Source organism: Idiotropiscis lumnitzeri, chromosome 5 (genome assembly GCF_059441095.1).
Source record: "Idiotropiscis lumnitzeri isolate Australia: NSW breed Sydney's pygmy pipehorse chromosome 5, RoL_Ilum_1.0, whole genome shotgun sequence".
NCBI lineage: Eukaryota > Metazoa > Chordata > Actinopteri > Syngnathiformes > Syngnathidae > Idiotropiscis > Idiotropiscis lumnitzeri.
Genome location: NC_142395.1, coordinates 17,637,960 through 17,649,657, shown reverse-complemented (window position 1 = coordinate 17,649,657; position 11,698 = coordinate 17,637,960). Strand labels below are relative to the sequence as shown.

The following is an 11,698-nucleotide window of genomic DNA, read 5'->3' as shown; positions in this document are numbered from 1 at the left end:
GAGGAGCATTTAAAGCCGCTGGCGTTACTGACATCCAGCGTGAGTAGTCACCAGCGTCGTCAAGACACAAACACATGGATGACCTTTTCCGGTTGGAGCCTTTAAAAATAAAACACTAAAAAAATGAATACAGTATATCACAGTAAGTCAAGAAACGTTACAAATGAGTGTTAAGACCCGATACCCACAGTGGTTGAAAATTACACCTCAAAATACATTGTACATAAATCTTTTTTATTTATTAATTGATTAATTTATTTATTCAATTATTTATCTCAAAATACATTACTATACATAAAATACATCCATCCATCCATTATCTGCCGCTTATCCGGGGTCGGGTCGCGGGGGCAGCAGCTTCAGCAGGGAAGCCCAGACTTCCCGCTCCCCAGCCACATCAAAAACATGAGGCATGACAGAAACGGATCATGACGCTTGGCATCTGCTCTCACTGTCAGATGGTGACAATCGTACATTATTTTTAGTGTGAACATAAATACTGCATGTATCGAAATGTGTCCTTGTTGCATGATTTTGCTATACATGCTTGGAATCAGCAGAACAAATTGGACAAACAATGACTAACGTAAAGGAAGAATGTTAAACATCTTTTTCCGTCTCGACAATTTCACCGAGCAATCGAGCATGTGCTGCTTATGAGGAGCAAATGCCAATGTCTGAAGTGAATCTGCATCCAACAAAAGTCAACGCAGCTCTGCTTACCTTTTGACTGACATGAAAGAAGTACTACACCCATGTTTCTGCATGATAGTGTTTCACGCTTGAAAGTGACTGTGGATCTTCCCCCATCCGAGCAGACCATGACATGGGCAGAAGAAAAAGTGTGGAGGCGGTCATTATGTAAATTTGTCTCACTGTTACATCATAATCTGGTATGATAATGGACGGCTCACTCACCTACACATTTTTTTCAGAAATCGCGATAGAAAGAATTGACTTGGTTGTTCAATTTCACATTTGGGGCCATTATGTTGAAACTGAGACGACATCCGGATATGCTCTGCCATGTGGAAGTGGAGCATCAGTACACACACAGACTGTGAATAGTACATGATTGCAAGTCTGCATGGCATTGATGCGAGTATAAAAATGCTTACACATTCGTGTCTCTGCTCTAAATGTTTTATGCAGCAGGCTGCAAGGAGGGAAGGCGTGTGTGCGTGCGTGTGCGCGTGTGTGTATGTGGGTGAGTGTGTGTGGGGGGTCTTCTCGGCAATATAAAAAGCTGTTTCATTTCACTGCTGCACCTAAATCAATTCAAGAAAAAAGCTCGGGGGGGGGGTAACCAGACTGCAGCCCAAAGTGTGTTTTCAGGCTGAGGCAAAAATCACACAAACTTCCCAGCTCACAGTCAATAACTTTTATTATTCACATTGAGTTGCTGCGGCATTCGCAAAACCAAATAAATTACACACATAATTATTAAAAAAACAAAAACAAAGTGCAAATCCCAAACCACATAAAAACTAAGGGAACCCACCGTCGCACTGTGCCCACAATAGCTTCAAAAAGGCAAGGCAAAGAGTTTGCAGACAAGCGTTGATTAGATTTACACGACTTCAAAACAAACAGAAAAGAAACATTTGACCGAAAATGGATTGAAGGACAATAACACTGTGCATGCTCTGACAGCAGCCATTTTGCCAAAACAGGATAACGTGGCAAAGTCGGCTTGAAAAACAAGTCATTTCTGAAAATGGATATTTTCCAGATAAGAAAATGAGCCACAACAAACATTTTTTTATAAGGACAAACGACCCACTGCGTTGGCCATTAGGAGTGAGGGTCTGAATAATAAAAAATAAAATAAGCTAAAAGGAGACTATTGTGGCAGGCAAAGTTGGACAGGTGAAGTAGATAAAGTCAACAGATGAAGTGGGTCAGGTAACAGGAGGAAGGGGCAAGGAACGTGCGTGTCAAGTGGTGCAAGTAAGTCGGCAGGTAACGGTAAGGGCAGGTAAAGGACAGCAGGTATAGTCGGGCAGGTGGTGGTCACATGGCATCAAAATGGAAGCGGTGGGCTTCCTGCCTCTTCTCCCGGTCGTCTGCTTTCTGAAGCACGCAGAAAGACAACAAGAAAAATCAATCAGGACGACACAGACAACAGGACGCCATTAGGTCACAATCAAAGATCCTCCCCTTGACTCTCCTCACTCATCCCACCGCAATTCCCCCCACACCCGTCACTCATCTTCTTCAAATGACAAGCTAAGAATATTCATCCTGGCCAAAAAGGTTTTCGCCGACAGCAGCAATTTCTCACTACGCCGTCGAGTTTCTTTGAAGTGACAGCTGACGTCTTATTGAAATCGTACGCACGCACGCACAAAGCTTCTAGTCCTTGCGTTTTTAATACACCTTTTCTTCCACTACTATTTACAAAAAATGTTTTCTTACCATCAAGTAACATTCGTGCAAAGGATCACATAAGCTATGATTCGGATCGGATCACGGATTTTGAGTAAAAAAAATACATAAATAAATAAAACTCCTAATGCGTAACATGGCCATTTAGGATTTAAGAAAGCAAGTTAACGTATGATAAGGCAGGATACATTCTTATTTAATATGTGGTACTGAGCATAAAATAACAAGCTATCTTGCAAGACACTGAGCTGAAAGTTTTCTTAAAATCATTTATTGAGAAAATGTTTTTATAAAATAAATGAAGACAAAGTTGTATTTATTTTTTCTGAATTAAAAAGACCTCAAATCAGACGCACCAAACACCCAAAATAGATGAAATTTAGACTATAAATTACCCCCCCCACACACACACACACACACATAATTTTCATCCTAAAATTAGCTTACCTTAACTCCTGCGGCACATTTTATCTAAAGGTTGGTTGTTGATGTCATTATGCAAAGCAAAAGTTAAGCATGATCACTTCCGTTGAGAAAGTGCACAGTTGCTGCAAGTAATCATGTCTTGACTTTTGCTTTGCCTAACAACATCAACAAGGATCTTTGAATAAAACGCTACGCGGGATTCGAGTCAAGGTAAGCTGTTTTAAGACAAACTTTAACAAAGATTAACATTTTATTTGCTGTCGCTTTGTTATTTGCTGAGCGAGCCGTGTTCATAAATTAACATGAGTCTTCATTTAATCTTGATGCAAAAAGTTGATTTTAGAAGATATCAAAGTTCATCCCAATGTTGACTCCTTCTATCTGAAAGATGATGCATAATTTGTCAGTCTGTCACGAGTGCTTTTTTTCTTTCACAAATCAATAGTTGATTCATCTTGCCAGGTATTGACTGATGGTCCTGCCTCTTGTTTTCTTTTTTTTTTTTTGCAGCGGTGAAGATGAAACGCTGGGATGTTCTTTGCTTTGGCAAGGCACTCCCTGCGCCATCGACGTGGATGCTCTAATCAGGCATCTGGAGGACGGCATCCGTCATCCGGGACCCCGTGAATCATCATTAAGCAGCGGCGCATTGATTTGTGTCCATCCGACGCTTTTAATGACACCGTCGTCTCTGATGTGGATGAATTAAGTCGGACGCTGCGCCTCAGGTGGGAAGACGCTTCCTTTGGAGTGATTGATTGGCCTCCTTAAATATTCTTCTGCTTTGCTCCATATGGATGTATGCCGTGCTAAGTTAGCAACGGGCCCGTCTTCATGTCTGTCCTCCACCTGACTTTGTCAGGAGAGCAAATGCCAGCCAAATGCTAAATGTCAGTCAGCCTTCTGCTGCTGATATTAAGTTACTACCAAAACGCAACCGATTTTTTTGAAAATACAGCTCGAAGTTTCAAACTTAGCAACAATCGATTGAGCAGCACTGTTAATCACAAACAGACCAACAAAAAAAGTCTCAAGAAGTATTGCAGTAAAAGACGCAGTAAGTCTGCCATTTCTGTTCAAAACAACCATTTTAGGGTGCAGTTTGTCCAAGAGTCCTTCAAACTCAAACTTGTCTGATTGCCACAAAATTAACCAGTACATTTGACAGATGGCTGAGGCGGGATTGCAGAACATTTAAATTTCCACAATTTTGGAAAAGCATTTTAATGTCCTTTCCGAAAATGTATATTTTTCCATTTCCAACATAAAACTCAATCTGCTAACAAGCTGGGACAAGGTCATTTTGTGGACCCCAGAACACGTTTCCACTTTGCATCAGTCCGACTTAGATGAGTTTGCGCACAGGGAAGCAGGTGACGTTTCTGGGTGTTGTTGATAAATGGCTTTTGCTTTGAATGGTAGCGTTTTAAGTTGCACTTACGGATGTAGCGCCAAACTGTAAATACTGGCATTGGTTTTCTGAAGTGGCCCATGTGGTGACATCCTTTACAGATGGATGTTGGTTTTTGATGCGGTGCCGCCTGAGGGGTTAACATTGATTTGCCGCTTACATGCAGTGATTCCTCCAGATTCTCTCAACCTTTCGATGAGCTTGTGTACCGTAGACGATAAAATTCCTAAATTCCTTGCTATACGTTGAAGAAAATCTTAAAACCTTAAACTGTTCGACTAAGTAAATATCTAAATGTCATGTCTTTGTAGCGTATTCAATTTAAGATTTTCAAATTATTGTATTGTGTTTTTATTTACATTTTACACAACATCCCAACTTCAATGGAATTGGGACCTGAGTAGCCATGTCTATCAAGAGTACATAAAATAAAAATGTCATGAAAACCCATGTCGAAAACAGACATAAAGGCTGCCAATTTAGTTTGAACATTCCATTTCCACAGGTCCTTAAAAGAAAAATGTGTTCTTAAAACTTAGTTTTACACATACTGTAATGTATCCTAGTAGATAGGTGACGTTAGGATACGAAGAATCAGATTTTATTTCTGCACGTGGGTGAAGTTTGGTCACTGGCCATAAAAAGGCTGAAATCTCAGGGTCATATCTTTACACAAACGCACGCATGCGGACACACACATACAACCGACACACGGCAGATGGCTGGGCAAGGTTGCCAGCGACGACCTAGCTCAGCAGGCAGCGTTCACGCTGTGCGCAGAAAAGAAGGCAAACATGAAATAAAAACAACTAAAAAGTTGAATTTTTTCACGTGTGCGTGATGTGGGAGTACGAATGTCGCGTTGTGGTCAGGAAAGACGGGAAAATAAGCGGCGGCGGAGGCTCCCCGAAGGGTCTATTTATGTGACTAATGAAAAAGCAAATCCGCCAAGCTGAAAGGACAGAAGACGCCAATAAATGAGTCCTTCCGGGTCATACGGGGAGATATTAGCTCTGTTTGAATATGTTTGTGTGTGAGCATGCGAGTGCGCCTGACCTTCTCCCGCCAGTGGAGGATGCCGATGATGATGAGGATGAAGACGCATACGCCGATGAGGGCAATGGCAGTCAGCAGCACGCTGTTGCTGGGTGTCAGGTACAGTTTGGCGCTCCAGCTGCACGCCAAAAGAGAAAGAAAAGTCGTCATTTTGATTCATTAGCCTCGTTTTAAAGTTGTCATTTTGTGTCAAAAGTTGGTGCAAGGCAGAAAAATAACTCGTCTGCTAACGCATCCTTCGCTTCGCCTTTTGAACATTTTATGCTAAAGCCCTGAAACAAAATAGAATTTTATCTGTTTTTTACTGAAATTCTATATATACCACAACATAATGAAAAAAAACGTTCAGGAGAAGAGTGATGATGATACGATTTATCATGCTGTATTGTAATACAACCAATATTATTGTTTAAAACAAAACTATTAAGATACTACTAATTTAATAGGGAAATTTTGCAATAATATCAATCGCTGTATCATAATACCATCAAAAGTGTTGGAAAATGTATATATTATCAATTATACTATTGTGAACTAGTAGATATAATTGATAAATATTGATATAACAATGCTAATCGCGCTGTACCATGATACCACGGAAACCATTGACAACTAACGCCATTGTATTGATTTTCATGATACTGTTAATATTTTTTTTTATCAATATGAATAATTGTGCCATATTGTGATACAATTGAAAAAATTGGAAAAGATTATTACGACATTGTTTATGACGCTGTATCATGAGACTCTCCGTAGCGTTGGAAAATATTGTGACATCAAGAAACCATTTGCTGCTGGAGGATCATTAAGGTATACAGTTTTTGGCATCCCCGTTGTGTGCACTAGTGTGTTGCCATCTGTATTGTCAATTGTGCCACCCCCCCACCCCCCCTAACACACACACACCCACACACACCCAACATGAGATTACATGCTGTGTGTTCGTGTGTGTGCAAGTGAATGTGTGTGTCTTTATACAACACCAGAAAATCTGTGCCGCTAACTTAAGTGCGTTGTCGCTTAGTAGCGGCAGATGAGGTGCTGCCGTTAGGCCAACGGTATCCATGGCAACGAGCACCCTAGTGTCCCATGGCGAGGGAGGGAGTGCGTACGTGTATGTATGCGTGTGTATGGGTGTGTACCTGCTGGGCTGATTGTGCGGGAAGGGGATGACAATGAGCTGAGAGTTGGGGATGATGGCTGTCCACTCCTTCTTCCTGGACTCCTGAGGGGGGACACGTCAATTATTCCTCATCTCATGATACCGGTGATGGCGTTGGAAAAGATTGTGATTATGTACTTGCAGTCAATTTCAAGTTTGAAAAGAACATATGCTATGTAACATTAATTCAAGTCTTGTCCCTACTCTAGTATGAGTTGAACATTTCGAGTGGGTCAGCACTCAAGAAGCGGAAAAATAAATAGAAATAAAATGAGATGATTAGCCTGCGGATAAATGTTGAACACTGTTTGCAATTTTCTCCCATCTTTAATGTCAGTTTCCTGACTCGGGGCAAAAACATCCAGTTAAGACAGCTGATATCAAGAACACATACACGCCCACGCATGCGTATCGCATGCACATGTACGCACACTGCATCAGCAAGAGCGCCACTCAGCATTGACACATTCACTTGACTTCAATGGATAATTCACTCAGTAGCCTTCACAGAATCTTTGGAAATTCGCCCGACACCAGTTTTTAATAGCAGACACCAAATTAGGTAGGACATGTCTATCACAACACAAAGCATGAAAAAGACTGAAGGACCCAAGGCCATAATTGAAGAGGTTAGTGATATTGCCAATTATCAGAATGGGAACTCGCGCCATGACATCAATGAATTCAACATTTGATATTGTTGAAAAATATCGCGATGATGGGATTGTAGCAATGTATTGTGATATAATCGATAGTGTTGCAACAACTGCGGTAATATTTGATGATAGCTCTGTATCGTCACATCTTTGATCACGTTGAAAATATTGTCAAGAATTCTATGAATGGCCGGTTTTGTGATACAGTCAATACCGTTGTAATATGACCATAACAATATGAACAATTATGGCATTAAGACAACATCCATTGTGCTGGAAGAACTGTGATGATATTGATGGGTCGGGCCAAATTGTGGCATCATGGCGGGAAAAGAATAATTCAAATTGGAGTTTCAAGGTTTCATTTTGGGATTTCAAGCCAAGGTTGGGATTTATCAGAAGGGTTTCAACGAATGGCTTTCGGCGGTTAAAGTTTAAAGCCAGGCTTTGTTGCAAAAGTCACAAATGCTATAGACAAGCTAACACGGAGCAATTGATTTTGCAGTTTAACCTGTTTTAAGAATAAATATTTGCACACAAACAACACAACAATATAAATAGAAAGGCAATATAATAATACTCCCAGGTATACAATCTTAGTACTCAGTGAAATATGAGGGTTTTTTTTTTTTATTTGACCGCAGCATTGCTGCGACCTTCTTCTTTTTGTCCATCATGAAATCTGTGTTATTTGTATGCGCGGACCACACTGTACCCTTGAAGGCCAAGGTAAAAAAAAGAAAAGCAAGTGGAATAGGATTAATGTGTGTATACAAAGTGTTATATTAGATTGAAACATAGGCATTTTTCTCTTTTGAATATTTGATTTGAAAATTGGCAAGTACTCGAATGTAAGTACTTGTACTCGTAGCCCGGTTTAACAATGTGGTATGGGAGCTTCCTCAGTTACAATCCAAGGTTGTTTCAAACGAGTGTAAAGGTTTCAAATCAGGGTTTAATTAAAATTGTGTCATAGCTGAACATTCTGCACTAAATGTTCTTCGTACAAACAACAAACTCATGATTATTTCCTACATTTCTGACTTTTAACCAGACATGGAAATCAGTGTGCGAAAAAGTCCAACTGCTGTCTTAATAAAAATATAGCAGCAAGATTTTCATGAACCAGACACCTCCTCCTCCTGCTGTGCCTTTGTACTTGTTGTAAATAATAGAGGTGTTAAGAAAGTCTTCATCAACACAACATGACCGCACGTCAGCTCTCCTCTTCCTCCTTTTTCTTGTAGCGAGTTGATTAGACTTGCAGGCGGCTGAGCTATGAGCTGCTTTGTTATCGTTGCGTTCGCTCGTGTCGCTTTAATAAAGGCGAGCAGACCACCAAATGTGTGTATTGCGTAAGCAATGGAAGAAGGATCAGGAAAAAAAAATACTATCAAAACCTAATGTGTGTTCCAACAGGTAACTAACGGCAACCCTATCTTAAAACCCAACCCCACCCTAATACCTTTATATAATGACTAATTTTAAATCCTAACCATTTTGAAACTACACACGCTACGTTGCGCCATTATTTAACACAACCTTCACGATCACGGGAGTGAAGATCATGTTTTACTCACCACTTCTCCGGGCCGGTGGGGGATGCCGACCACCAAGTGGTCCAGGAAATTGGCGCTGCGTCCCAGGCCCAGCACAATGTAGGGCAGCTGCAGGGAGAAGTGCGCTGACTGGCTCAACTGACCAGCTGTAGGAAGATAAAAATGATAACTCAATAATACAAAACACCCCAAAATCATAACATTTATTTAATTGCTATTTTCCTGAGAAAAAAATTATATTTTCATTTACAAAATCTAGTAAACTGTGTACAAAATTCTTTACTTGTCAACGATAATCATTAGGCATTAGTTGAATATGTAAAGTAATACTTGCATCTGAAGAGAGATTCTTTAGAACTAAATTATTACTTTCACACCACGCTCAGAATATTCCATGGCTGAGAAGTAATTGTTTTTTGAGACCATGCACAGTCATGGTCTCACAAAATAAAATACAATGCACCCATGAATTCAAATGTACATAACAATACATGTCCCAAATACCAAAACAATAGGTGAAAAAATATTGAAAAAGATATTCCGCAAATAGGTATTTAAAAAAAATCTATCATTATAGAGGCATATTTCTTTGGTGCAACTCTTTCCATCAAATTGGAGATGTTCCAGGTTGGAACCAGCAACTGCCAAGTGGATGTCTCATGCACACATTACAAGATGGATGGAGAAATAAAAGGGCCTTGTTATGGACTCTTAAACATTACGAGCTCAATAGCTACTTAAATGAAATTAAACATCAAATGCAAATACTCTTTTATGAGCAGCGTCCAATATAAATCTATTACCTCTCTGGCCTTCCTTGTTCCACCTCACACACCCCCAACCCCCCCAGCTTCCACCTTCTCCACCCTGCACTAGCTCCCCATCAACTGCTGGATCTCACCCACGCTGCCCAACTCTTCCAAGTGCAGCCGACATAAATCAACCTCTACGTGGTAAACAAAGATGGGAGGAGAGAGAGAGAAAACCAGAGAGAGCGAGGGAGCCTGGAGGCAGCCAGTGATCAGAACTAATGTGGATGGACTGCACATTGCAAAGCTCTGCCTCCGCCTAGCTTAAACCTCGACATTGGCCGCTTCCTTCCAGTCCGAGGAACCTCTGGAGGGTCAGGTCACAAACACACAAACACACTTGAGCTCTCTGAGGGTAAAACCATTAAGCGAGGCTGCTACACGCACAAGCAGACCATTTTGGTTTGATTTTTGCCTTTTTCAAAGACAAACTCGACCTCCAGATCTGGATATATGGAATTGCTACCAAGTAAATTGTACAAATCTGAGATTTCATCATTGCGTAAGGGCAGAGCATGACGACACAACTTTTTCCTAAATCACTGTGGTAGTGTTCCAAAGGCCCAATACAAATACTTGGCCTTCACAGTGTATGGGCTTGAAAGTGTCCAATGCTGTTGGTTTGGTATGTTTTTTTAGCTGCTTCATGTGACTTGGCCTCAGTGGATTGTGTGTTTGTATTTGTGTGTTGATCAAGCAAGGCTGGAGGCTGGCTTTAGAGTCTGATGTGGGGGTGTGTGTGTGTGTGTGTATCTATTGGCTAAAGGAATACAGGAAACGTGGCAATAGCTGGGGGAAAGCCATCTCACAACATGAGGATGGCATACTGAATTTGTGTGTGCGTGTGTGTGTGTTACATCCCAAAGCCAAGTTAGCTCGGACTTGGCTGGGAATTCCAGCCAGCACATGACTGATCGTCAACAATGGATATCTGAGAAGTCTGTGTGCCTTTCAGTGTTTATGTTCAAGTCTGTATTATATGCCTGGGACATTGCTAAGTGTGTGTTTGTATTTATATTAATCCCAGGTTCTAAAGCTCATACATGAGAGGAAACATCTCTCAAGGTTTACCGGGTCAACCTGACAGCCGAACGGAAAATTAATGACTAGAAGCTGCATCCATAAGGAGTATGTTGTCTTGAACGATCTCATAGCATAACATATTGAGGAGAAGGTGCTCATTTATGCATGCTCATATGAGAAATATACACAGTGCGCCTGAGATGTTCCAGGACTGGCGTCACAAAAGATACTGTGTATTTCAAATCAAAGCGACTTTCAAAGTAATCCCCTTGGAGTCTAACACAGTTTCTGAGAGCCACAACTTCATGCACTCGATGAAAATCATTCGCAGCGCCAACGTCAAGTCCATCCTGATGTCGTCATCAGCATCAGCAACAGATCGCACCAGCCGTGGTTGTTAAAGCCAAAATGTACTTTTAGGAGACAACCAAGGAGGACATCACTGCTGAAAATGAATCTGAAAAAAAAGCAAGACTGGAAAGCAAGAGGAATTTGCTAAACTGCAGGTTGAGAATCCAGAAGAATGTCCTATAAACAGCTGAGACAAAACAGGAACGTTTCGGCAAGGCACAACAGCCCTATGTACACAGATGCAAAAATGAAGCATACCAAGAAAAGAACACTGTCCCTAATATGAAAGGTACAATGGAATCTTAGACTCAAGGTATTCTTGTGAAAAATCAGCTGTATAGAAATACTGTTATGAACTTGGCAACCTCAAAAAACAGGATGAGGACACACACACACACACACACACACACTCCAAAAAAAAAACAACTTCCCCGGACATCAAGAGACGGACAAGACAACAAAGGTGAAGAGTTGTGTTGTCGTGATTTATGGCATCCATAAAGTGGCGTCGGCAGTGTGGACGTGAGGGGGGGGGGCTGCGAGATTACAGGGTCATGCATGAAAGTGAAGAGACAAGACAGGCATGAGTTAAGAGGAGGGCACCTCACCATCATGAAGGACATAAAAACAAGGACAAGTGGACTGATCAATAACAACTTTACATATCTCTTTCTCACTCCCTCACTCTCGGTGGAGGTTGTAGCCTTTCTTTTATTCCTTGCAGAAGTGGAGTTCATCTCTATCTGTATGTCTTTAGTTCATTCATTCATCCTCTACTCCTTGCAGTTTAACACAATAAGTTTATCGTTTATAAGTTTTCTATTGAAAATGTGCGGCGTTTGACCAACTAAACA

General features: G+C 41.0%; 1 protein-coding gene across 1 annotated transcript in view; it reads right to left on the bottom strand.

Annotated features, from left to right (window-relative positions):
* Positions 1-1,366: 1,366 nt before the first annotated feature.
* The window catches only part of itfg1 (integrin alpha FG-GAP repeat containing 1), a 95,630-nt gene continuing 85,298 nt past the window's right edge, over positions 1,367-11,698 (bottom strand). Inside the window, exons 15-18 of the mRNA XM_088297047.1 lie at positions 8,683-8,807; positions 6,427-6,509; positions 5,282-5,399; positions 1,367-2,073 (exon numbers count right to left, since the gene is read on the bottom strand). Coding sequence (XP_088153173.1) covers positions 2,014-2,073; positions 5,282-5,399; positions 6,427-6,509; positions 8,683-8,807 — 386 coding nt within the window. The 3' untranslated portion in view covers positions 1,367-2,013. The remainder of the gene's footprint in view (positions 2,074-5,281; positions 5,400-6,426; positions 6,510-8,682; positions 8,808-11,698) is intronic.